The sequence below is a fragment of the Lampetra planeri genome, chromosome 56 (genome assembly GCF_965212315.1).
Source record: "Lampetra planeri chromosome 56, kcLamPlan1.2.h2, whole genome shotgun sequence".
In the NCBI taxonomy this organism is placed as follows: domain Eukaryota; kingdom Metazoa; phylum Chordata; class Hyperoartia; order Petromyzontiformes; family Petromyzontidae; genus Lampetra; species Lampetra planeri.
In genome coordinates, this window is record NC_136162.1 from 5,068,041 (window position 1) to 5,095,248 (window position 27,208).

Here is a 27,208-nt window from a genome sequence, read left to right on the forward strand (position 1 = left end):
TAGCGAGGCTACAAAGCTTTTTTGATGCTGTGGAGGTTTTATATTATTGCCTTTATAGGTCACGCAACTTTAGTCTTAATGCTCTTAGCGCATTCAACTTTCTCTTCTAATTTTTTGTTTCCCTAAGAAAGCTTCAAGGCTGTGCTTGGGATCTTTGGACAATTCCTTTTGTTTTGTTTGCATGCGAGAAGGAATCGCGACGCCCGGTTAAAACTTCGCCGATGCGAGAGGCGTTAACCCTTCAACGCATGTCGGCTCCATATCCACACCCAGCCTGGATCACTGGCTCCCATCTTCGCATGAGCCACCGCACCGAGGCTCCACTTTGCTCGACTGCAGATGTGCATTGTCCACCACTGCTGCGATATGAATCGCAGCAGTGGCAGCAGCAGCAGCACAGCTGTTGCAGCTCCTAGGCGTTATACACGGCTGGACCAGACGGAGTCGTAACGTTTCGCACATCCCGGCAACGGGGGGCAGCACCTCCTGGACCTGGCCACTGTAGCCCACGCCGGCAGAACGCAGCATCCTTACAACGATCCGGCTCCTGCTGCGAGAGCCGCAGCTGGGTTTGGCGCGGCGATGGTTACACGCGGCTGTCCGCCACGGCGCTTGCGCCGACGGAGCCACTTCCGCTTCGCGTGATGGCGGCGGCGGCGTCTCCGCCTCGCTCGGGACCGGCGGGAAGCTGGCGCCCGTTGGGGGAGCGAGCGTTGCCGATGAGGCTTTGGAAGGAGTACGAGGAGCTGAATCCCGGCGTGGACGACGACGGCACGAGGCTGTCGCGCGCCGAGGCCAGCATGGACGCGTTGTGCGACGGCTCGCGGTTCATTCCGCGCGACGCCGCCGCAGCATTCTGCGGCGTCTTGAAGTTGCACGCGATGTACCTGGCGGAGAGGGTAAACAAGTATAACCCGTAAAAACAAAGTTTTTCACTATAAATCCTTTATATGCGTGTCGGCTAGAGTCCTCTCGTCCTCTGGCTTGAGATGGCTGCCACCTATGGGTCAGATGATTGCCTGCCACTATTAAGCAATTGGTAATTAAATATTTAAAAGAAAATTCCTAAAAAGTGTAAAGTTATGGAAATTTTTTTCACGAAAATAAATTGTCACGCACAACGAGTCTGTGTGCAAAATGTCAGCTCGATTGGATCACGGGAAGTGGGTTAAAAAACGACCGAAAGATTTGCACGGTCGTAAGCGCAAGCAAGTGAACTTAATATAAAGGATTTAAAAATAAGAGGTGAATATGCAGCACTGCAGTTTGCTTGGTCACGCCGCTGCCCGTGCAAGGGTCTCCTACGAGTGGGGGCTGCTCGAGATCGCCTTGGTCTACTCTTCCATGCTGGCCACGTATCTTTGAAAGGAGTGCCTGGGGAAATCCCATGCATTTGAGAGGAGCATGGATAAACTCCGCGAGGATTTTCTACTCCAAGCCTACTTGATGTACTGTCTGCTATACGGCACCTTATTGTCCAGCCATGTACGCATTGCCTTTTATCACTGTTATTTTAAAATCTGATATTACCCCAGACTAATGAAAGAGTCCATGGGGTGGAAATAATGTGAGTGTTATTAAACATGTCCTTTCGATGTAATGGAAGCTGTATATTTAAATGTGCTCGTTCAGTTGTTTTGATTGGGAGATTGAAAATGTGTCTGAAAAAAAAAAGAAATTCTTGTAATTGTCTGACAATTACCACCAGATATGTGGTGAAGCTTACATTGCAAGGGGGAGGTTGTCATTTAAATAATAATGGAACAGTTATTTTTTTTAATTTTTTAATCGTTTTCAATTTGGTTTATGATTTCATTAAATGATTTGAACTCCTCTTTCAACCAGGAATGCTCATTTTCTACCCGTGTATTTCTGTATTTCACGACCCAGCAAGTGGCCAGTGGCATTAATGAAGTAAAAAAAAACAACATTGCACGATGTAGCCTCAGCCAGCGGCGTGACCAAGCAAACTGCAGCGCCGCATATTCAGCTATTTTATGTTTTACCCTCTCCGCCAGGTGCATCGCGTGCAATGTCAGTCCCTCCTAAAAAAAAACTCCAGCTAGATCACCGTTTTCAATTATCTGGCTAAGGTGAAATGCATTCAGGCCACACAACACTCCGAGGAAATCCACAATACACTCCATTGAATCGGGGGTTCGGGGGGTCAATCACTCCACCCTCACTGCAGACGTTTACCCTCATGGCGCAAACATTGACAGACGTTACATTTTTTAAATTGCACTTTTCTTCCCGATCGAACGGCCAGGACCTGTTGTGAATTTTCATTGCCGTTTAGCTCGCCCGATGTGTTTTCTGTTAGTGCCGCGAGTCGTTCTGCACCGTTGTGCAGAGGGTGCCCGTGAGTTTCTTCTCGAGCACGATTTTGTGTTCGTGCCGAACGACGCGTCGCGAGCGGTAACCACAAACGGAAAAAACGTGTCGGACAGCTGTGGAGCATGACCGTGAAAAACCTTACGCTTTGCAAATCGGATCTTCAACTCGTAAATTATTGATGGCAATATTTAAATGCCGAGGTTGGGGTACGTACGTTGAACTTGTTTTGCACCGTACGTAGCCAACCGTGCCAATCCGAGGTGCGGTATCGACTTGGTGGAATGCTTTCGACACGCAAGAAGACCTTTCGAAACATGCGGGCGCGAAGAAAAAGCACTTGCGGGAACGTCGCCGTAACGCAATCGCGGAAACGCACCTTGCGAAGGCCTGCCTGTACGTGCGGTTGAACAGCGTGTAGACGAGCGGGTTGACTCCGGACGAGACGTACCCCACCCACACGAAGACGTCGAGCAGCGCCGCCATGGCGTGCCTGTTGCACGCGTCCGCTGGGCACAGGGCCGACAGCACGTTTGTGATGAAGAACGGGCACCACATCCCGACGAATAGCAGGAAGACTATGCCGAGCACCTTGGAAGCACGCTGCTCATTGGTTATCGCCTGCATCGTCCGCTTCTGCGAAGGCGTCACGCTCTTGCTCTTAGCGCGGCCCGCCCTGTGCGGCAAGAGGGCGGCGTCGGGAGGAGCGGGGACCCCGTCGAGGGACGACAATGCGACGTAGGGCCCCCCGCCCGGGAGGCCGACGGCTTCGGGCGGTGTCGCGGACGTGAGCGAGGTCGCCCGGCCGCGGCCGTGGTTGTTGTTGCCTCCGCCGCTGCTGTAGCTGCTGTTGTAGCTGCTGGAGTTGGAGCAGCCGTTCATGCCCTCGCAGAGCAACGCCTGTTGCCTGAGCACGCGCGTCGTGGATACGTAGCTCGCCACCATGATGATGAGCGGCAGGAAGAAGGAGCTCAGAGAGCCGTAGATGATGAAGTCGGAGATGTTCATTTGGCAGCTGCCGTCCGTGTACACGTAGGCGAGGTCCTGCAGGCCCAGGACTGGCACCGGCATGGAAATGCCTGATGCGGGAGCACAAAATGGGAGGCACTTAAAGGCCGCGTGCAATAATATAAAACAACTTTTGTGAACAATTCTAGGGGCGCAGTGGAGCGAGCGGTGGTGGAAGTGCAGTGCGGACTGCGCTACCCGAGTTGAATTCGATCGACCACCATGATCAACGTGACTAACTGAACTGAACGGAGGCTTTCAGCCAGCAGTGTATAGCACACGTAGGATTGACTATATAGCAGTGCGTCCGAGCAAGCAATGTGTGCCAACCTTCGTGAAACGCCATTGGGGTCTAGCTCCTTGCTCCAGCCACTGTTTAAAAAAAACAACCAGTAGATGTTTACACCATTGGAACCTCATTTGCCAGTAAAAAATATGATAATTGGTTTTTTACCCTTCTATCTGGCAACAAAACTGACACCTTTTTTCCAAGGAGTCATGTTTGCATAGACCACAATGTGGTCTATGCAATGTGGTCTATGCAAACATGACTCCTTGTAAAATAGGTGTCAGTTTTGTTGCCAGATAGAAGGGTAAAAAAACAATTATCAACCAGTAGATGCTTTGGGCAGTGAAAACAATTAGCACCGTTGTTTAACTTAATATACCTTTCTCTAATTGTATGAAGAACACTTGGGAAATGTAAATGTTTCAAATCTTCTTGTCACTTATCAGGAGATGCTGTGCTCATGCAAGAGGTCCTCTTAATCGCTGGGACAATGCAAGCCTTGTCATTTTATCAGCAGTAGTGCAAACTTGCTTCAATTCACTGCATTTTTTTAATACCGTAATGAATGAGTGTGTGAATTAACTTTATCGCAGGAATATATTTAAATAACACGAGCCAGGCCAATATCTGATTTTTTTCCTTTTTTCTTTTACTCGGTAAGGCCCACTGAGCTACGTAGCTCTTTTTCAGAAGCAACCTGGCCACAAATGATCGTACCCACGACCTCCTGTCCACCAGGCGAGGTACCCTTGAGATGCGTAACACAGGCTGGACAAAGACATTAGGCGCCTGGGTGTAGCATCTACAAGGCGATGCTAGGCCGAGGCAGCCGTACGAACGCTCATTCCGACTCGCGCGACATAGTGGTGTTCACTCAATTGCGTTGTATTCAATTCGCACCCACCTTGTCAAAAAATGTGTTTCCTCGTACATTGATCGCGTTGTATCAAATTCGCGTTATGAAAACGCGGTGTCATCGGAGAACAAGCTGTGTTTTGAGTTCAGCGCTGATGCTTGGATGCGAGTGATTTGGGCCATGAATAACAAGACCACTTACCAACGGATATCACCCAGACGGCGAGGATTTTAAGCAAGGCTTTGGTCCGGGAGTTGAATCGACTGTGCTCTATCGGCTTCTTGATGGCGATGTAGCGGTCCAGGGAGATTGCGCACAGGTGCATGATGGACGCGGTAGAGAAAAGCACGTCCAGGTAAATCCACACGGGGCACAGAGACAGTGGAAGTGGCCACTTGAAGCCTGTGAGCAAAAGAATAGATGTGAATTAGGGCTGGCACGGTTGGGTGTGCCGTAGCTCTTAACAATCTTCACGAGGATATATTTTCCTTTTGTTATTTGAAAGTCAACGTTATTCTTGCATTTATGTTTACGTAAACATGGCATGCAGGTGAGACCAATGACAGACATTTTATTAACTTTTCTCTACTGGAGGAAGGGCCTTCACTAGATTGGACCTATTTATTTACCTGCTCGGCCGCAATGACCAGACATTTTGGAAGAGTGAGAATTACTTCACCTCGCCATACGTGATCTGCCGAATGACCGACTGTGGTGTGCCCATTCATACTGCTGGGTGGACTGAAGCTGGGGGGAGGGCATTGTAGAAGCTTGCCAACGGTTTTGACCGCCGCGCCGAGAGATCGAATTTAACCGATCACCTCAGGATTTCGGGACGGTGCTGTGCATGACAATTCCTGGCATCGTCCCCCCGCAACTTCACGTGGACCGCTGTTCAGTCTACCTTGTGTCGGCAAACCACAGCCGAGACGAATTGGCAGTTATTTTACACGCGTCCATTGCGCGCACGCATTTCCATCAGCCTTAGGCGGCGGTTAATTTTTATTTTTTTTGACTGCTGAAGAGGTCGAGGGGTCTAAGACGCTTCATTAAATGTCGGCGGCACGCTTTAATTGATGACGCGCTAATGGCACGATTTTGAACACGGAGCGCACGAACGCTCGCGGTGTACATCGGTAACGCCCGGAAGATCCATTGTGGGGCCATGTTTGATTAAACTAGTACACAGATGGCTTTGCCTAATTAATGGATGGTGCTTGTTTGCTGGGGCACAGGAGAGTGACAGATATTAAGATGGGGTGATCTCTCCAAAGCTGCGATGACTGCCTGTTATCGTAACCACAGACCAACCAATTTTGCCCGTTGCACGACACCTAACAACGTTACCAGCCACTCCATCCACAAAGATACCCTAATTTTAATTAATTTTCGAGTCACTCATTCTTGGTTGGGGCGTATTAAGGCTTTGCTAGTTGGAAGCACGCGCACATTTGTCCTTGGAAATTGCAAATGTCGCTGTGCTCTTTAAATAATTTGCACCGGTCCCGTGGCCTACATTCTCTTCGATTGAAAATCAGTCCTGTGTTCTTGTGACATTATTGCACGGATTAGTTTTGTAGGGGGGGCACTGCGAATAAAAGACATCCCGTGTTGCCCTAAATTAATTGCCCGCAATAAATAACATTTCTCCTGAAACCAAACAGGACTCCCATCGCAAACCTGCTGCTTGTAACCTAACAGAAATGCCATGTTTGAAAGGATTTTAAACAATAAATAAATGAGAGCCACGAGCAGCAGTTAGGAAAATGAATTACTGTGCACGCCACGAGGTTGACTTGGAAAGACGCGAGAGGCGGTAGTTTCGTGCCTGCGGGAATTTGTGTACTTTGCGCGCACGCGTTTGTGAGCGTGCGTGCGTGTGTGTGTGTGTGAGGAAATTTGCCTGTCCGATTCATTTACTGCACACACTGGGAAGCATAAATAACGGACGGTGCCTCTTGGCAGAGCAAAGCACTCGTGCTAAGAGCGTCCCTTTTAAGGTGTCGGCCGCATTACTTATTGCAGTTATGAGGCCGTTGGCCATGACTCCCGCGCAGAAATGTATGGCTGCATGGTGCGTGACAAGTGCCAGACCGTCATTTTAGCAGAACGACGGATCTTTGCAAAAAAAAAAACAACAACTCTATTTGAGGCTGTCTTAAAAATAAATGCCTCTCTTTTACACTTTCAAACTTTTGGTTGACAGAGTTGATGCATTAGCTTTGTCTTTCTGTCTCTGTAATCGGGGGAAGGGCATGACAATTCCCGGAGATAATCCAATATGAACAAAATTTAGCATGAAGTATTTTTGTCATTTGGGTTTTATCCAAAAGAAAATTGGCCAAATTGTCAAAGAATTGCCCAAATTTGCCGTGCCAGTCAAGGCGGATGAGATAATTCATGTATCATCGTGATATAATGTAATTGTCATCTTCCAACAGAGTTTCTGTATTGGCCATCAGCCTTGGTTACTATACATACAATCCTCAAAAGGGATGCCGCATCTGCTGAGGTGTGTGTAAGCAGGGGGGGGGGGGGCATAAGCGGCGGTGACAGCCTCACCGTATAGGATGTTGAGCAGCGAGATGGGCATGACTAGGATGCCCACCAGCATGTCCGCTACGGCGAGCGACATGAGAAAGTAGTTGGTGGCCGTCTGAAGCTTCTTCTCAAGCGACACGGCGAGGATGACCAAAACATTCCCGGCAATGGTCAGGAACACCACCACGAAGAGCAGCAGCACGGGCAGGTTCAGGTGGCCGGCGCCCTTGCGCAGATCCACGGAGATGTTGCCCCCGCTGCCGTTGACGACTGATGCGGTCTCCCCGGCCGTCGGGTCCAGCCAGCCCGCCGGCCGCTGCCTATCGGCGGACACGTTTACCAGCGCCTCCGGCTCGCCGCTCGCCTGCATGACTGCCGGCCGCCGTCCGCGCCGCCGATTTTATTTACGCTGCGCGGGGAAGCAAGCGCGCCTGTCCGAATCGCTGCGCCAGCGTGCCATTTGACGAGCGGGCGACGGTGCCCCCGTGGCTCTATTTTGACGGGGGGGGGGGGGGGTCTCGGATCGTGCTCGCAGTTTGAAGAATTTGGCCGTCAATGCAGTGCGTTGCCGAGACTAGGTTTTTGGAAACCTTACGTCTCCACTGATGTTATTTTTTTTTAATTCTCATTGGGTAAGTTTGTTTTTTCATCATCACGCAGTGCATTTTAATTAGTATAAGCATTTGCGCTCAGCCGTCTCTCAAAAAGCTGTCCTCCGTGCGATTAATAAATGGTAGAGTAGCTGCCAAAAAGGGAATGTGTTTTTATTTTACATGGAGAAAAGGGTTTTGATGGGCAGAGGAGAAAAACATCATCTCGTAGCATTGGTGAGATGACAAAAGAAACCACGTACGTTGTGCGTGGGGGAGGAGAGGGGACTGATCTGAGACGGAACGATCCTGAGCGCTGCTTAATTGACGAAAGGGTTGTTGTTTACTAAGAGCGCTGCCATTTTATTTCACGTGGACGCTTTCTGACGTTGGGCTTCCTCAAGTGCGCGTTATTGTATCCAGTTGCAAGGGTGCCTGGGAGCACCGAATTAGCCTGAAGTGGGAGTTATTGACTGCCACCGTGGGCGGGGGCCGAGGAGGGGAGGTTATCCTTCACACAGACGGCAGAATCGGACGGAGTAATCTGCGGTCGCGAGCGGTCCCCCGTGCTGCTGACGCCGCCTGTTGAACGTCATCGGCGATCGCGTGTCGGAGGCCAGAGCGTCGCTGCGGATCCTGAAAGAAGAACGAGATGAATGAACCGCAAACGCCCACTTCATGGTTCAGCTTCTAGTGCAGTGAAGAAAAGCGTCTTCGGCCCCAAGTCGATTCGCCACGTCGATTATACTCCACAACTGAGCACTGTGGGTAGGGGTCAATCCACGCTGCGCTGGGTCATGGGAGCTATTTCACCGTGCTTCGTGATGCCGATTGGTCAGGGTCTGTGGAGACGGGCTGCATAGAATGTGGGAGTAAAGAAATGAAGCGCAAGCTCGTCTGTGCCGGGCAGTGAAGAGGCAGGGGGGGCATAGGTATGAGAGCATTGAAGTACAGTACAGCAATGGAATTTGTTGGAGGCCCTCATACAGCAATTAATTGATGAAAGGATTGTTGCGCACACGTACATTTTGGTTAATAGAACAAGCAAACGGACCATACGAGACGGACAATACAAACGGTACAGACAGCATGAATAATTACCGATTCTTCAATCGAACGATGCTCTCAAAAAAATTAAATCGTCGGGGGAGGTGGAGGGGTGAGGGGGTTGTCAACCGATGCATTTATTGTCCATCCTAACTCGCGTTAACATCACGTTCACCTGGTCTGCGTGTGTATGCAAAAGTTTGGTGAACACGGAATGTGGAATTGTGGCCGGCCGTGGAATTTTGTAGACTTCTGTGTCCAATCTACTTTACTGCTTCTCTGTGTGTTTTAACGAGCGGCGTATATTTCGCTCTTGACTTGCCTAGATGTCAACCTGGGTACAATTTTACACATCTATAGATTATTGTCGTTTTTTTTAACCGTTCATTTTCACCTGCCGGTTGCTGGGAAATGACTTGAACGCTTTGAGCGGCGATATTGATGCTCGTGTGCGCTTAAAGCGTCTCTGAGATTAATTATTATCCAAATTACTTTTGTGACTGGTGCTGTACCAAAAAAAAAGAGGGTAGCGGATCCCTTTTAAAAATCCGCTTAATCTGTAATTAAATGCAGAGGGGACCTTTTTTAATTGAAAGGACAAATACGCTTAAGCCTTCTTAAAATGCACCTGTTAAGAAAAAAAGGGCAACGGCACGCTTCACGTGGGAACACTATGCACGTTTTAGAATCTGGTTAGCGGAAATTGTTCTTGTAACGACGGAGGATAATGTAAAGGAGCAGCCGAGCACACTGAATGGCTTTTGTCATGGTGTTTTTTCAATCGTTTAAGGGAGTAATGGTTAAAAGTTCACGGTGTTCTCAATATCTATTGTTCGCTTTAATACCTTGGGCTTAACCCTTTCCTGTCCTGAGACGTCTGCACGTTGCGGGGTGTGCGGGTGGTGTCCAGTTGAACGCTGAATCTCGGAACGCGCAAGCGGATCGGCGATGATTTTATTTGGCGAGGGGTAGTAGCACCGTCGTTTTTAAAGATGTTGTGCTTACCTCGGAGAACCATAGCGACACGACTTTAACTCTGATAGCTGGCACCAAACTGCCACACGCCCTCCCGCATGGCCTTGTGGGAGCCTCGCTACGTCTTCTGACCTGAAGACGTACTGATTAAGTTTTTATTTTAGTGTTTTTTCCTCTTCCGTTCCGATGACATACACGGCACATCAGATGAAAACTGATGACGGACACTTACATCATCAGAATTGGAAAAGGTTAATAAGCTAGGATTCGCCAGTAAAGACGCTGCACACGCTTGTTAGAGAGCCACTTGGTGTTGGAGTATGCGGAGACTGAGTCGTTACTTGTGTGATGGTGGCGAGATGTTAACTACCTCGCCTGGTATACAGGAGGTTGTGGGTTCGATCCCGACCCTGACGCCTGTGTGTTTGGAGTTTGTATGTCTCTCTCCCCATGGTCGTGTGGATTTTTCTCCGGGGCCTCCGGTTTTTACCTTCATATTTAGAATCAACATGCATTTACAGTATAAATTTCCACGTGATAAGCCACTTCGTTGGGGTATCAGTTGTGGCCGGGTCGCTTCTGAAAAAGAGGTACAGCTCAGGGGGACGCCTTACCTGGTAAATTAAAAAATTAGTTTAGTTGAGTGTGAGACACCTACTTGCAGGGCAAGTTTGAGGCATGCTGTACTGTATAAGGGCAATTTTATAGAAGGCAGTACAGCAAGGAGGTTTGACCACGGAGCGAAGTATGTGTCTTCGCCCCTTGTGTATGCGCAAGCTTTCTCTGGGTACTCTAACCTCTTCCACATACAGAGTCACTCGGACATTACTTTAAAGGAAGAAGTGAAGCAATAAGCTGGTGTCTCTATTTTGCCAGGGATGCAACGATGCATTATTTTACCCATCGTCACGATACATTCATCGAATCGCACGCGTGAGAGTCGTATTCGCGATGCGTACATCGTATCAAGTAGGTGCACGGGGCTTGTACTGCCACTGGAGGGCCCCTGGCATTCATCGCGACCCCGGGTTGTGACAATCGGTGGACTTGCGAGGCGGTGCGATCAGTTACGCCTGCGTCCAAAGGGATTCGCGACGCAACATTTGAAGCGTCGGTAGTGAAATAAACCGCGACATCCAGACGTCCCTTTAATTATCTATATTTTTAAATCTCACACTTGTAGCGCACATCCCAGGACAAGCAAACGAGTTGTGTAACTGGCGAATTCCCCGAAGATGATGCTGGATGTAATTACCAGCAAAACGTCGTACTCAAAAATTGTAAATGTTGCTGGATTCACTCTTCAACACACCGGTGGGCTAAAGTAGTGAACTATTTGTCTTTTGTCAACGTGACACTTTTTTGCTGATTGGCCATGTCGGGTGGTGGAGGGTTACGATACATTTATAAATAATAACGCGATCTAACCCAAAATTTTTTATTATGAATAGTTGTGTAACTACATGATATTAGCTGGGGTTTTTTAAAGGGATACATTTTTATAAAAAAAAACTCCAGAGTACTTGTAAAGTAATCACCATACTTGGTCATCGCGCACACCCAGCACCCCACATCCCAAGAGGCTGTTTTTTCTTAGGTGTGCTTACCCACACTTTACCCCACCGCAGACTTTCTTTCTCGAAAGCTTCACTGCAAGTTTGCCAATATTTATTTCTTTGAACTGTTTCGGTCGACTACCCTGCTATGTATATAAAATAGTGTTTATCGAATCGGTGCGCCGAGCTCTAGGCAAAATGCGGCGCCGTGTGTCCAACCCCTGAGTTCGGGAATGGCCTCTTGAAGATTACACACAGAACCACTTCTGCGTGACATCCACTTCATCGGTGCTTTATTATCCACGCGTGAAGCACTTGCAGTAGATAAATGCCCTCTTCACGACGGCAAATTGGTTCCACGGAACCGGTCGTTAAGTGATCCGGTCATTAAGCGAGTATAGGAAATACACGTTAAAGGCTTAAATCGTTCCGATAGCATTGAATGTTATCCTTTTTCACTGGAAAAAACTTGATTTATAATATTAAAACAATGGATATTAATACGTAAAGATACTAACAACATTATGAACACAATATTAGAAGAAACATGGTTAATCAGTGCATTTCTTACTATTTACTGTACCTACAACAGCCCGTCGTTAACAGGGGAATCGTCGGTCAGCGAAACACTTTGAGCTCTATGAAGGTCTGTCGTTAAGCGATTAGTCGTTCACAGGGGTGGTTGTTAAGAGGTGTTCTACTGTAATTTTCTCACTCCCCCTGCTGTAGAGATATATTGTTCCCATTATGATCACAGCAATCGCAAAGTCCAAATGTAACGTGATTGTTCTATTTAGCCCATTCAGTGGGGCTTTTGTCATGAACTTGCTACACTTGAGTACCCGGTTTCATCAGGGGTGGCTGAAACCTGGATTCGAACCCAGGATCTCAGCCGTACCGGCAGGGTGCTCTCAACACGGCGTTTAACCCCCCTCCCCCCCCATGCCGTGAGCCACCTGAAACCCCTCCCAAACGCGTACACGTGCACTTTTACCGGCAAGCATCGGAGACGCGATCGCGAAGGCAGGAACTCGGGGCCGACGAATCTCTCCGCCGAGACTCCAGATCGTACGACCGCCTCGAGAGAAACCTCGGGTGTAATCCGCCGTCCGCGGCAGTCGTGACGACCCGGCGCAGAAACAGTTTTTTCGTGAGCGTGCGGCAATTGTCTGCGCGTGTGCGTGCCTGCGTGTGTTTGCGTGCAGGACCCCGGAGCAGTGCCCGAGCGTGGTGTCCCTGCTGTCGGAGAGTTACAACCCCCACGTGCGCTATGGCGCCGCACTCGCCCTTGGAATTTGCTGCGCGGGGACTGGGAATAAGGTACCCTGTGCCCCTGAGAGATTTCACCCAAACGCATTCCTTCCTCCCCGCACGCACGTTTGGTCAAGTGTTGTTTACTTGCCATTTTTGTGTGTGTGTACACGTGGCAGGAAAAAGAATGTGACGATTTATCGGCGCGTTCGATTTTTTTTTTTGGGGAGCGACGATTTGATTTACTATTTCGTTTTATTTTTTTTGTCTCTTGGTGACTCATTTGTGTTGTTTAAGCTTGTGTCCTCGGTCTCATTTTATACTAAATTGTTCCATGGACCCAAATACATCTGAGCATTTACTTTGTCGTCATCACCATCCACGGTAAAAACCCACTCCTGGATGAAGGTATTCGCAAGCCTTTCGCCGACTCGTCATCCTGCGGTGCAATAACGCAGCGAGCCGATTTCATCGCTCCCGTCTACTCGTTGGACGTTCGTGCAGATGTTTAAATAATATATGTGCTTGGGCTCATGATTCGACACACGGATAATCAGCAAAATAATTAAATGATGACTCATGACGTAACTAGTGACATGTCCATTTGCTTTTTGACGTTATTTTTTTCACAATATGCAATGCGATTGTGACACGGATATTCTCTTCTGTGCATAATAGCACATTATCTATCCCATGTATATTAATATAACTAATGCATGGCTCTGGAGATAGACACCTCAGCCATGTGACCAGCGGTGTTGTTGTCGTCTAATTTGATTAACAATAGGCTGCCCACTAAAATTCACATTAAAGCCATTTTTCTTGAGTCCACCGCACACCACGTGTCTCCCACTGCAATTAATGGGCCAGCTATTCATCTCGGTGATTCCTTTATCTCTCGGTGCAATTACAGTATTAGATATCGACTGCATGTAATGGCGCTCTCCTGGTTATGAGTAACGAAATAAAGAACTAAAAACAGAGCCAAGACGCACGTTTTGAAAATCGAGGTGGGCTCTGTGTAATCCTCAACTTTAGTGTGCGATTATTCAAATGCTGCACTTAGCCTCCTGCCGCTATAAATATTGCCATTTTTGGTAACGCTTAAGACGTCCCCGTTAAAACACAACGGAGCCCATGCAATCTAATTCAATTCCCTGTGCAATCTGCTCTGATAGACCGTTTGTGCACGGGCGGCGTGTCTTTTTTTGCGTGCGTTTTAGTTTTGTTGTCGTTCCACCGCATCTTAGAATTAGCACAGTTGGCTTACGTACGGTGTGAAAGAAGTTCAACGTGCGTACGTACGTACACACGGACCGTGCTCTTTCACGGCGCTTTTCCAGCAGCCGGTGGCCACTTTGGAAATTCGTGGCGAAATCGGGAATTCCCTCCTGCGGCAAAGAATGATTAACGCGCTCCCAGCCCTCTACTTCCTACTGGCTTGGCAGCGGCTGCTTGCGTTGGATTCCCCCCCTCCCATTCCCCCACCCCTTCCCGTGTTGTGATTTCATGCTGTTTAATCCCAGGGAGAATATGGCGTTGGGGATTATTGGCGGCAATTTAAAAAAAAGCCACGCAATCGGTAGCAATTAGCGAGAGGTGCCGTGCGATTTAAGGTCGGCCGTCTTGTCGGGAATTCGTTTGGGAATTTTGTCTCTGGAGGGTTTAAGTACGTCATAAATTCCTGTTGTTGCCAGTAAAATGTCACGTTGGACACTTAACAGAGGGCGAGTGGAGGTGCGCTTGAGCTTATTTAAGAAGTAAACTCCGCCGCTAGGGAGACATTAAAATGCTCAGGCAAAAAGATAACGATGTGTGTTTACTGTTTACCTAATGGTGAAATGATTGCATTGATTCTGCGTGTCATGTGTTCTGCCATTGACTTTTCCCGTGAAATTATTTGAAGAAATTTTTTTTTTTTTAAATAATTTGACAGTCAACTTATGTCACATGGGAAATTGTTACTTTATTTAACGTCATCTGTTTTTCCGCGGTCATTTTTCTTTTTCCTTTAACGCGGCAGTTCTGTTCTACATTGTTTAATTTCCTTGCGCGTGATTGTATTCTATCGTAATTTTGGAGAACCAAGTCACTTGCAAGTGAGGACCATCCTGATCTCTTGAGTTTCTCACCTAGTTTACACTGAAATGAAACCTTAAAGTATTTATGGGGGAGTAGTGAACAACTTTGGAACACCAACCGTCAGAATAGTACTCAATCCGTCATTACATTCGATGTTAAAAGGAGGGCTAGAGAAGTCCAGATCTGAGGATGGTTTGGGAAGCGTTTGGGAAGGCCTGAGGAGTAGATGGGAGTGTTGAACTGTTCCAGCTCCTATTCTTGTTTCTTTCGGTAAAGTCACGTAGAAGGGAAATAATAAAATAATACAAATATCAAACAATACAAAATTCTCACGACGTTTCGACTGCAACACAAGCAATCATCATCAGGTGTGAAATCCACAGCAAGAAAATTTGAAAAAAGTGAAATTTCAAATTTTCTTGCCGTGGCTTTCACACCTGATGATGATTGCTTGTGCTGCAGTCGAAATGTCGTGAGAACTTTTTTATTGTTCTGTATATTTTTTATTTTATTATTTCCCTTCTACGTGACTTTACCGAAAGAACCAAAAATATGAATCCCTGCAGTCACGAAAGCTTTAAATCAAAATGTTCCAGCTCCATTAATATTTAAAATCAAAGCACCCCACATGGTGATTAGGGAAATGCACGGAATACTGGAGGCGTGATACAGTTCACCAATCCTCTGCCGCCCACTGCTCCACCAACACTGTTTCTCTTTCTCGCTCTCCATTGTTTCCCCTCTCACCCCCCCAACTAGGAAGCCATCACTCTGCTGGAACCCATGACGAACGACCCGGTTAACTACGTGCGACAGGGCGCGCTCATTGCCTCCGCTCTCATCCTCGTGCAGCAGACGGACGTCACCTGCCCCAAGGTATGGGACACGGATTTTTACAAAAAATGTATCAACCTTCTCCCACCACCGCCCTCGTCCATTATCATGACTCCCCTCCAACTACCACACTTCTCCCTCCTGCTGCCACTTCCGACTGGCCCGAAGGAGCATCGGGGCTTCTGTGCCTCCAGTGGTGCTCCCCCAACGGGGGGCCCCTCCTCCCCACGGAATTAAAACTCACGGGCGTGCACACACGTGTGTGGGGAGAGGCGGGCTAATTATGTCGTCGTCGACATAATTAGGCGCCTTGAGGCATTAGTGGAAGGCGTCTTACAATTAAAATATCAATTATTCTTATGAATACAGATACAATTTTATGAAAAATTTGAATAGGTTTTACCCTTTCTGGTAATACAACAGGTGTTGAGATGTTCAAACACCAAATAGTATTTGCGGTGAACTTGCAAGCAAACATGCTCTATGTGCATTGTCCTTGTACTGTTCGCCATTTGGCGTTCTCTGGTCTGACACTTGAGACAAGGCCATGAACAAGGCTGCTTCTGCTTTAGGCCAATCAGTTTCACAGACAATGCCATATATTATCAGAGTATGTTTGTTTGCATGTTCACCACAAGTACGTGTGGTTAATGCAGACTTGATTCCTTGCAAAAGGTATCTCTTTGTTGTTTGAACATCTTTAACACCTGTTGTATTGCCAGAAAAGGTAAAACCTATTCTAATTTTTCATACTTTGATACTGGCAAAAGAAAAGTTCCCATGATTCCTGGTCGTAACGCAAAACCACCGGCTGCTGTTGGCTCTGCACCTGGATGTGGACCGTACCCAAGTTGACTTAGCCCAAAGCGAACACGCCGTACACGCTGGTCAACATTAGTCACCCTAGGCGGCCAGTGCCCGCGTGGCTTAATTTTTGCCTGCGGCTCCGCCACGTGCCGTTTCGGCCCCGCAAATAGGCGCTCGCTAACGGCGCTCGACTCGGCGATTTCTATCCAGGTTTTTGCCGGTCATGACCCCACGATGTAACGGAGGCGTGAACTCGCCGTGACCTGCGGCGTTGAGACCGGCGGATTTATAGTCCGCTCGGAAGCGGCCTCGCAATTCTCTCCGTACGCGCATGCGGCGCGTAACAACTCCTGTTGCCGTTGGATTTGACTTGAGGCTTAAATCGCACGAAAAAAGACAAAGCACCGAAGGTGACCCGGGTTGGCTCCCGAGATCAAATCTACTGGGAGAATCCTGGGTTTGAATCCGGGCAGCAATACGCGATTAAACTGGGCTCTCAAGTGCAGTGAGAGTTGATGATGGTCTTAGAATCAGAATGGTTCTTTACAATGGAGGAATCCAAAGAGCTATGAAGCTTTTTTTCACAGATGACCAGCTGTTTCACAAATATACAATAAACATGCCTCAACCTAGTCACCCAATGACTGCACACAAAAAAAATCAACCATCACATTTATTTTGGTTGTGCATTTCCTTTGGATATATTCCAGCACGGATAATTAAAATCTCAGTCTGGCTCGCACATGCAGCGGCGGGTGGGGAGATGTGTTCCTCTCCGATCTGTGAAGAGAGGTCAGAGGTGGCTCTGTGATATTCGCTTTTGTGGGATGGTTTACTCACAGAACATATTTTGCACTGCTGTCCGAGAGATCCAAATAAATGGAAGGATCCCGAGTTTAGCCACAGTCTGCCGGGGTAAAGGGCTGTCTTTTTGAGTTCAATAGACAGCACTTGGCGGAAACGGTAGAGAGAGGTTAAGGGATTGATGTGGCCAGGACTACGCATGCTTGACCACCTTTGTACCCACGTTGTTGGTGTTCTCTGTACCGTGCCAGCACTTTATATTTGGTTAAATTGACTGGGGGGGTGGGGGCGGTATGGGGGGCGGGCTGGCGAGCGGGGGAAGTCCTTGGCCAGAATCGGATGCCATATGCCCATTTGTGTGGTCATGCCAAGAAGTCTACAGGGGTTGTCAGGTTCGAAGCACAGAGTGTGCCAACGTCTATGCCCGCCGCATGCCATGCCAGCGCACCAGCACAAAGAATCCCCGCTCGGAAAAGGATGGCTCGTATAGAGACGAGTGTTTTTTGAGCGAGCACCTTTTTTTGACGTGGCCGAGAGCCATTCAAGAGACCATTTTTGTGAGGGGAGTATGGGTGGGGGGAGCAGCGGCTGTATGTTTTTTTTCTTAGCTTTGTGTACATTTTATTTTTATTCGTGTATTTTAAAGAATGCTTCCGGGAGAAATTCGCCGGTGCAAAATTGTAATGGGGATCCGCTACAATTGTTTGTTCCCCCCCCCCCACCACCACTCCCTCTTGTTATGACTGATTGTAGCCAGTGCCCCACGGGCATAGCTACCATTATCACTGACCACATGGTGTGCTTTTGTCTGAGACGTGTGTTACACAACATCCACGTCGCTGCGAAGCTGTGATTCACGCACTTGAGTGCGCACACACGCTATTCTGAGGTTCATAACTGTCAATTTATCTATTTCGTCTGCGTGTGTGTGTGTGTGTGCTGGGTGGCCTACCCGATAATCGCGTGCCGCTAATTGCACCCAGCTGCTATGTGCCGGCCACGCACAAAGCTCGCTCTCTAAAGCGTTGGTCATCAACAAACCACTGGAAACCCCACTTTCAGCTGAAGTCCGATCAGTCTTTCGAATTGTATGCGTATTCCACCCCTCCAGCCAGTGCACTTTGCTGTTTGTGTATTTATTGTTTTGGCTAAACCGTGGGACATTGTGAGATGAGGCCAATTTAATTGTGTGTACACGGTTGATTTATTTCAATGCACCAGAGTTTTTGTTTCTTTAGTCTCTGAACATGTTCTTATTCTTAGGTTTTTTCGGTTAAGTCACGTAAGTAAAACATCAAAATAAAAATAAAATAAAAAATCACGACGTTTCGGAGGCAACACAAGTCTCCGTCATCAGGTGGGACCGTCACAGCCGAATTAGCTGCATCAAGTGAGTTTCCATTCATTGGCTACCACAGTCTGATAAGCTCTCCCCCCCTCTACACCTCCCTTCAACTTGCTTATAAGGGATTACATCTTGAATCATTGCTTCACTTGATGCAGCTAATTCGGCTGTGACGGTCCCACCTGATGACGGAGACTTGTGTTGCCTCCGAAACGTCGTGATTTTTTATTTTATTTTTATTTTGATGTTTTACTTACGTGACTTAACCGAAAAAAACTTAAGAATATGAATCTTTGCAGTCACGAAAGCTTCAAATCTAGAATCTCTGAACATGTGTTTTCTTCCATTTGTGTTGATATATATCCTTTAAAAGCCATGCGCTAGATTTAGTTATTTTCCATCTAATGCCCAGTGACATAAATGTTTTGAACATGATTTGTTACTCTAAAGGCCTTGAAATCTTCACGGCGGTGCCAGTTCTTCATGTAAACCTGTTTAATTAAGGGTCACTAAAGTTTAATTAGCATTTTATTTTTTTTGGGTTGAAACGTTTTAATTCCGTTATTGCTCAGCATATGGAAAGTGTGAGGTGACTGGTTAAGTCCATTTGGTATTTTTATAATACCAAAAAGTTTTAAACATTTGCAGTGAGATGCTTATTCATTGCGTCACTTGCACATAAATTGGGAACGTTTCTCACAATGTTGACTATTGGATTTAATTTAACAATTTTCTCCCCACATTACTAAAAAGGCACCGTACCATTTTAATAGCCTTAAAGGCAAAAGGGCACATCTTTGTTTTGTTCTCTCGAATGCAAATGCTCTTTTGTTTAATGATTGTTAATATTACTGCCGCCCTTTTAACGGCTTTCCCGGCTGGTAAAGGGTGTGTTCACATTCTGGTTGTAATCACCGTTCATACACAACACTTAATGTTAGTACCTCCATTGTCCGTGCTCGGTTTACTAAACCACTATGTGCCGGCCACAGTGGTTATCAACTCATAATAAAATAAATCCATATGTGAAGGCTTGTTTTGAACATGATTTTCACGACATTGTTTTCGTGACCCACCAAGCGTACATATTTTTTTCCGCTGCACAATTTTTTACAAAATGCTGTCACGCAGTGTAACGGTCAGCACACTGCAGTTATAATCCGGAGGTCGCCGGGTCAATTCGATCTCCCGGCGCGTGGCAGTTGAAATGATTCTGCAAGTTTATTTCAACACCCCGCTCTCACCCCCTTCCCCCTCCTCCCCAGTGTAATGTTAAGCTTCTTGAACCGCCGTGCACCATGGTCACAATTTTTGCTATTTCACAATTCGTAAGACCTCAACGAATCGAAGGCGACATTTTACGCGTGGAATCTATGCTTCAAGAGCGTTTTCAAAGTCCAGTGACTTGAGATTAAATCTCAACACTTAAGTGACCTACTAACACGATGATGATGCAAATCAGAGATACTGCTCATCATGGGCTGCAGTATGTACGTATGTGCGATGAACTTCATTCACACCGTACGTAGCCAACCCAGCTAATCGGAGGTGATGGTGATGTATGTGAATTTTTTTGCACCACATGTAGCCAACCGTGCTAACCGGAGGTGCGCGAGTTCCAATCGAACATTGCTTTATTTAGTATCGTGACTGCAACAGCGCGGTTGCCACTTAGTTGTGCGTACGTGCAAACTCATCGCTTGGTCACGTGTAAACAACGCAACTCGCTTTTTCAGGTGACGCACTTCCGCCAGCTGTACACCAAGGTCATCAGCGACAAGCACGACGACGTCATGGCCAAGTTCGGTGCCATCCTCGCCCAGGGGATTCTGGATGCCGGTGAGATGCGGGAGCGCGTCGTGCGTGAGCGCGCATTGGTGGTTTGTTACGATGGGGGGGTGTACTCGGTCTTGCCGAAGACTCGGTACCAGCGGTGTCAGGATCGGCCTCTGGAGGAGGCTCGTGAAGTACTCAACTGGGCAGTTGGGAGGCAGTCGTCCTCCCAACAAAGGCAGAGGGCAGAGGAGTGATGCTCACAACAACGGTGGGCTACAATGCAACAAGTTGGCACAGCAGGGGCCACGGTAGTGCATCTGCCAGTCATCTCAGTCAACCTATGGCACTTGGGTCTGTCCCGTGACCCCTCCTGTCATCGATGCTTCGACATTTCACGTGGCCATCGAGTGCGCCTGGCCTGGCACAGGCGCCGTTGTGACGTCGCCGCCACTTGGTGACGAAAGGGGGCTGTTGTCGTTGCTGTACTAGCTATTGAGTGTGCAGGCGGTGCAACTGCACAGGGGCCGTACTCCAGTCGCACTCCGCCACTGGGGCTGTGCTGCCTCAAAGCACGCAGCACTGGAGCCGTGCATCGTCACCTCGCACGAGTCGGGTTCGGGCTTTGTATGGCACTGGTACCGGTGGGGTCGGTTCGACCACGTGGAATTGGGAGCCCACCTTAGACATCACCGGTGTAGGGGAAATAGCAGACCAGGTAAGTTGTTGACCTGTCCTTGCCTGCGCAGTGCCCATGCCTCCTAAGTGGATACTGCTGGGGCGCCTGTTAAAAGATTGCACAATAAATTTAAATTTAAGTGAATGTGTAAAAAAAAATTTGATGAACTGATGCAATTAAGTAAATGACATAATTTTTACCTTCAAACTATAAACGATGGCACTTTTGCTTCCCTATGACAGCTTGTGTTCATTAAGCTGAAACTTACAATCCGCATGAAAAGCTTTTTATTTTTATACAGATATCTCTTTTGTCACCAAGATGTATATACCGTGGATCGTTTGAAAACACGCACACATACCGGTCCCCGATGGGTTATTTGGAGATGCACCGTGACATTTCCTTTCATGCCGTGGCCTTCACTCACAGACTGACAGAGCCAGTTTCCATTGGGTTCATTGGACAATGAACCCTTGTACGCCGGGACGATCCGCAGTGCCTTTGTGCACTCGACGGACAGACCCCAGTCGACGGCACTACCAATTCAGTCGCTTCGACACGTCGACGTATTTTCTTCAAAGACTAAAATCCCATGGCCATCTGTTTTTTTGTTGTTTTGCTGAAAGTTCGTTCGTTTGCATTTCATTTTGAGCAACGTTCACTTTTTTAAGTCTTGCGTGGCTGGGGCAAGACTTCCCCCCTCCATTCGTATCCAACCTTTGACGTCCTTCAGCAGTTTGGGAGCACTCGGCGGGATTTGGTAAAATGAGCGGAGAGGCTCGTCAACTCCCCCCAACTGCCTCCTCCGGCGCGCTGCTCTCGTTCGTTTAAACTAACTTCCTTCGCCATCGGTCAACAAAGCCACGTGCATCTAAACTGAAAAATGTTTTTTTTTTTTACCGCCAGGTAAGAGCCCCCCCCACTGATTTATTGTAGCTCGTTTTCAGAAGCGACCTGACCATCGCAAATGATAGCTCAACGAAGTGGCTTATCGCGTGGACATTTGTAGCGGCCAAATACTCGAAATTCCTTCACGTTGATTCTAAATGTGGAGGGAAAAATCGGAGAGCCGGAGAAAATTCCAAGCGACCGCGGGGAGAATGTAACATCTCCAAATATACAGGGATTAGCATCAGGATCGAACCCACGATCTCCTGTACACCAGGCGAGGTCGTTAACATCTCGCCATCTTGGTACCCCCAAAATCACCCCCCCCCCACACTTTCTTTCCTACTTCCTACCGTCCACCCCACTGTGTTTTAACGCTTTACTAGAGCCCCCCCCCCCCCCCCCCCCGTGCTATTTGCTCAGCGCAATGTCCGATGCTTCACTCCGCAAGGAATGCATTTTCCTGAAGAAGCTCATCGTGACTGAGTTAATCCGCATAGTCTCGTATTATATCACTTTTTCGCGCAGGTAATTAATGGCTTGGACGAGGCCACATAGGTCTCAGTTGACCCGTGTGAGCCTGCTCTCCAAATCCCAGGTGGGATCTTGGAGCTATGAAACGGTTGTCTGAATGTTGCTGGTTCATCACTCCAATATGGGTACAGAATAGTGCTTCTCTTCGTGTCACAATTCTTAATTTGTTGAAGACTTTTTGCTCATTCCTATAACAGTCGGCGCTTTCAGTCCGCGTGTTGCGATAGTGGGATGCGTTGAGGTTCATTTGTAAGTTGACATGACATTGATTAGCGAATTACCATCCTATGTAACTTCGCCCCTGTCTAATTTTATAACTGTGTGCAAATCAAGAGTAGTTTTTATACACCTTGAGTTTACGGCATTATAATGTTGGCGTCGTGGAGTAATATCGCGTCGTAGAACTTACGGACGTGGCTTTAGATGGAATTGAACTCTCAACTGAATGCAAACTTTTTTATTTAAAGCTTTCGTGACTGCAGGGATTAATATTCTTGGTTGTTTCGGTAAAGTCACGTAGAAGGGTGTGGTTTTCACACCTGATGATGATTGCGTGTGTTGCAATAGAAAAGTCGTGAGAATTTTATTATTTGATATTTTTATTATTTTGTTGCTTCCCTTCTACGTGCCTTTATCGGAAGAACCAAGAATATGAATGCAAACCGCCTCTGGCGGTCTCCGAATCGTACGTTACGTGTAACCGTTTCGCGCCGCGCGACAACGTTTTTGGGAAAAAGACTGCACCAAGTGGATAATAGTTATAGCCATTCCATTCATCTTGGTAGATAATTATTCGTAACCTTTTGAACTTGTATAGGATTTTTTCTCGCAAGAACGGGTGCTTATTGATGCGATGAAGGTCCCTTTCTGTTCGGGAGCTTTATTTTAAATGTGCGTTTAGTTCGTTGTGTTTAGATTGTTGTCCTTCCCCCCCTCCCCCACCCTGTCGCACCTCCTATTAGCGTGGTTCGTTACGTACGGTGCGAAAGAGGTTCCAACATACGTACGCACATTAGAATGCATTTCATCGCTCGGCATGCTCGGACATTTGATGGAAATTCCCGATGCCCGCGGAGCCAAAAGCGAAAGCGGCGTGAAAGCGTAGAGGGAGATAATCGATGCTTTTTGAGGCTTTAGATTGCTGTTTTGCTGCCCTTACCCCCTCTGATTAGCACGTTTGGCTATGTACCTACACACGTAGTTCCATTCCTGTTGCAGGTGGCCACGTGCCCATCCTATGTCACCTTTACGTTGATGTTGTCTGTAGCAGCACTGAGCACCTGCTAGGCTTGCGATAATTAATCTTCCTGCGATTCGATGAATTGCCACAATTCAGGGTCACGATTTAACTCGGCGATCAATCTTAGCCCAGGTTTGCGCCACCATCGCTTGTACCGTCTCGCCGCATGTCTTGGTGGTTTTCTTTCCCGTCAGCCTAAAGGTGAACGTGTGCGCGCGATTTGCACGGACCGTAAACAATCGATTCCTTACGATGAATGCGCATATTTTAGTGCGAGCGAACGAACGTTCCACCTGTGAATCCTTGCATCCAACCAAAATCTCGCCCCCTTTTTAATTTCCACACACGGGAAAAAACAAATACCACCGGAGAAAAGGGCCGTCTGCTGTAAAGCAATTGGATCCACTCGTGTGCAGGCGCTAGATAGATTGTTACTTCCCCAGAATCTTGAGAGATGGCATTGATTGAGGCCGGCGATGGAGAGATGATAGCGATAGTGTGCCAGCATGTGTCTCGCCTTCAAGCCGATTACTTTTTTTTATTGAAACTATAACACAGGCCGTTGCGCGTCGCCTTGGCCGTATAATGTCACGAGCTTGGGACTCGCCAGTCCCGAGTCACACTGCATGTATTCAAGTGAATTACGCTCTGGTAGCGCCATTGCAAGCAGACGGATACGCGTGCGGACTACGTTTGATTAAGCGCGGGGTGGCGCTGATGCTCGCGACGTGCGCCTCGTGGTCCAGCGACACGAGGTCGTGCTTTGCGAGACGACCCGCCAAGCAGCACGGCAAGAAGGCTCGCTCTCAAAACGCCAAGCGGGCGAGCAACAAACAAAAACGGGATCTGTTGAAAGTGCAATGGATGATGTTAATATGTTCTCCGGTATATAGGTGGATTATGTCCAGGCACTGCGATTTCCCCATGCCGTCATCGTTTAACATCTCACAAGTGAATTTAATTGCTTCACAGCAAGCAGCCCCCGAGTGTTTTTTTTATTCATTCACTGTCATCGTGAAGGCAGCAGCCATGATCTATCCGCTGCCGGATGAGGGCCTGCCCGAGGACGCCTCCGTCCCTGGCTGTCTCACCGAGCAACGATCCGTCAAGTCTTGGAGTTCCAAGACTCGCTATGAGTCGGCCGACTCTTAGCTTGGCTTCGTCGTCGCTACGAGCCGGCCGCGGTGGGACGTTCCTCTCAGCCGTGCTCTGTTCTTTTTGGCTGCCACTCACCTCATCGTTCGGCTCAAACGCTTCTGCCCCCCAATCCTCCTCGGGGTCCTCCTGCCGCATTTGTCTCTGAAACTGGGGTCAGCGTCGCAACGCGGGATCCTTCTTACAAACAAGTCTTGCGACTCGGCGGGGCTTATGTTTATATCTTTTTTTAAAATCGGATTTTTCCCTCGCTTGGGGTTTCGCTTGTCGTCTGTGCGGCCGTGCAAATCTGCGACGAATCGGGGACGGCGTTTGGCGCGCTAGGAGGGTGTGGGTTTGTGCGAGCACGCGTGTCAGGTTTGGTGGCTGTAAATCCACGTGGTAAAGGTGTTGGTGGTTTCATTGCGTCCCCGAGGCTGGTAATCCCCCCCCCCCACACGCACGCCGAAGGCTTTTGACTGCTGCACGAGCGCTGTTCGTTTAATTTATTTATTCGCTTTTGCGTCGACACCGTGGGCGCTAACATTTGTTGGGGGGGGGGGAGGGTGGGGTGCCACTCTCGCCAGGTCAATAGACAGTGGGAAATGACTATGAAATAACATTATGATAATAGACGGAGTATATAAGAAGCATTAGATGTGCGTGGGTTGTCGTGGGGGTTTTTGGCGCTGGCTCCGTGGTTAGCACACCGCGGTACGAACCCGGCTACCTGTGTTTCCGATTCCCGGCCTGTGGGTAATGTCAATGGCAAGGAATACCATAACCGGCCCCGGGTCTCTTCTCTAGGTTGATTCGGAATTAAATGTGTGTGCGAGTTGTTGGGGCGTTAACATCGGTACCGGAGAGACAAAGGTGGCCAGGCGGTCACACTACCCACTTTCGTGTCATTCCAGGCTTAAAATTAGGTAACATCAGCATTGTGGGAAAAAAATGTGGTGTGTCTGTGTGGTGACTTGATATTTGCACATGTAGAGCCCTTTGTCAATCCACTGCTGGATGAGAGCCTCCCCCGCACCATGTGGGCGGGCAGTTTTTGGCCATACTTCACCACGCTGGTCAGCATGGGTAAGTAGTGAAGGCAAAGACGTGCAAACCAAGGATGTTGCTTCAATCTCCACCACGTAGCCCCCCCACAGCAGCCATCCAAGCATTACGCAGGCTGAACTCTGCTTATATTTCAACGATCTGATTAGATCGGGCACTTTCTAGGCGATTTGGTCACGAGTGACTTTACATGTGTGTGTGTGTATGTATGAAAAATGGGGAGCGGTAGTGTAGCGGCTTAGCACACTGTGCTACGGATCCGGTGACCCGAGTTCGATTCCTGCTTACGGCTAACACCAGTGACTATTATCTGAGCTGCTCCTGAGCCTCCCCTAGGTCGGCTCTGCCTCAAATGAGTACCTCAAATGAGTACCTGGTGTGATGTGTGAACATCGCCACTGGGGAGACAAAGGCGGCCGGGCGTGATGCTAGCCACCCATTGCCTCGTGCGCTGTGTCGGTCTTCGTAGGTGCTCGCTGAACAGCACTTGCCCCAAAGTGTCTTAAGCCTATACGGGGGATCTTTGTCTTTGTGTATATATTTAGTACTGGATTATATATAGTATTCATATATAGATTATCCATGAATCCACGATTACCATAATCAAATTATCTTCACGGTATGTTTTTTGCAGCCTGCTAGTGAAATCGTAATGCGTTTTTTTTAAGCGACCTTGTTTGACCCTGCCCGGTTATGCGACACCGCTGCCGTGTGGCGTAGGTTATCAGTGTAGTCTATAACAGCCGGTCGAGGAACACTGAGGATGCGCTGTCTGCTGGTAAGGCAAGCTTGCTTACCTGGGCGGTGGACTCGATTATCCGCGCTAAGAATGGGGAGGACGGTCACGGATAAAAAATCGCGGATAATCCAAAATATCCATTTTCCGCGGATCCCTATGCCAAAAACCACTAATATAGGTGTACATTTAAACGTGCAATAAACGATCGGATCAATCTCTCAAAATGAAGCACAACTGATTATTTTGATTGTTACTCTTTCGATTTAGAACTAATACTATCGACCGATCGATACGCGTGCTCCGTGACAATACTTTCCTGCTCCCGCGCAAAAGACTTGGCCAACTAAGTGGACAGCAGCAGAGCCACGCCAATCAACATCAATCAAACTCCGCCAGCCACTATTTTAAAGATATGCAACTACTGTACTGTAGAGGCGATCGCGTGGATTTCGGAAGAACTGGAGCGCACATTTGTTTGTTTTAAGCACGTAACTTGTAATAAACTTTTCCAAGAATCACAATGTAACAAGGTTTGTCCGATTTGAGGATTAACCACACACCTGAGATTTGGACGTGAATTAATAACTCGTGGTTTTTCCCTTAATCCCAAATGAATAATCTAAAAACAGTGAAACATTGTTTTTCTCGGAAATGGTTATTACAAGTCGCGTGTTTAAACTGAACAAATATGTGCCCCAGATAATCCGAAATCTACGCGATCGCCTCTATAGTACAGTAGTTGCATATCTTTACAACAGTGGGCGGAGTTTGATTATTTTTGGATTATCCACGTCCGTCTACTATACACAATTTACAGATTTTTGCCACCAGCAGCAG

General features: G+C 47.9%; 2 protein-coding genes across 4 annotated transcripts in view; one reads left to right on the plus strand and one right to left on the minus strand.

Moving 5' to 3' along the window:
* PSMD1 (proteasome 26S subunit, non-ATPase 1) overlaps positions 1 to 27,208 on the plus strand; it is a 154,955-nt gene that overhangs the window by 56,489 nt on the left and 71,258 nt on the right. For all 3 annotated transcript variants that reach the window (XM_078618220.1, XM_078618221.1, XM_078618222.1), the window contains exons 17-19: positions 12,402 to 12,516; positions 15,289 to 15,405; positions 20,056 to 20,158. In XM_078618220.1, the coding sequence (XP_078474346.1) occupies positions 12,402 to 12,516; positions 15,289 to 15,405; positions 20,056 to 20,158 (335 nt within the window). The remainder of the gene's footprint in view (positions 1 to 12,401; positions 12,517 to 15,288; positions 15,406 to 20,055; positions 20,159 to 27,208) is intronic.
* HTR2A (5-hydroxytryptamine receptor 2A) lies at positions 587 to 7,456 on the minus strand. The gene is made up of 4 exons (XM_078618078.1): positions 7,050 to 7,456; positions 4,689 to 4,889; positions 2,714 to 3,413; positions 587 to 887 (listed from the first exon to the last, which is right to left on the minus strand). The coding sequence occupies exons 1-4, from the start codon at positions 7,396 to 7,398 to the stop codon at positions 587 to 589; spliced, it is 1,551 nt and encodes a 516-aa protein (XP_078474204.1). The 5' UTR covers positions 7,399 to 7,456.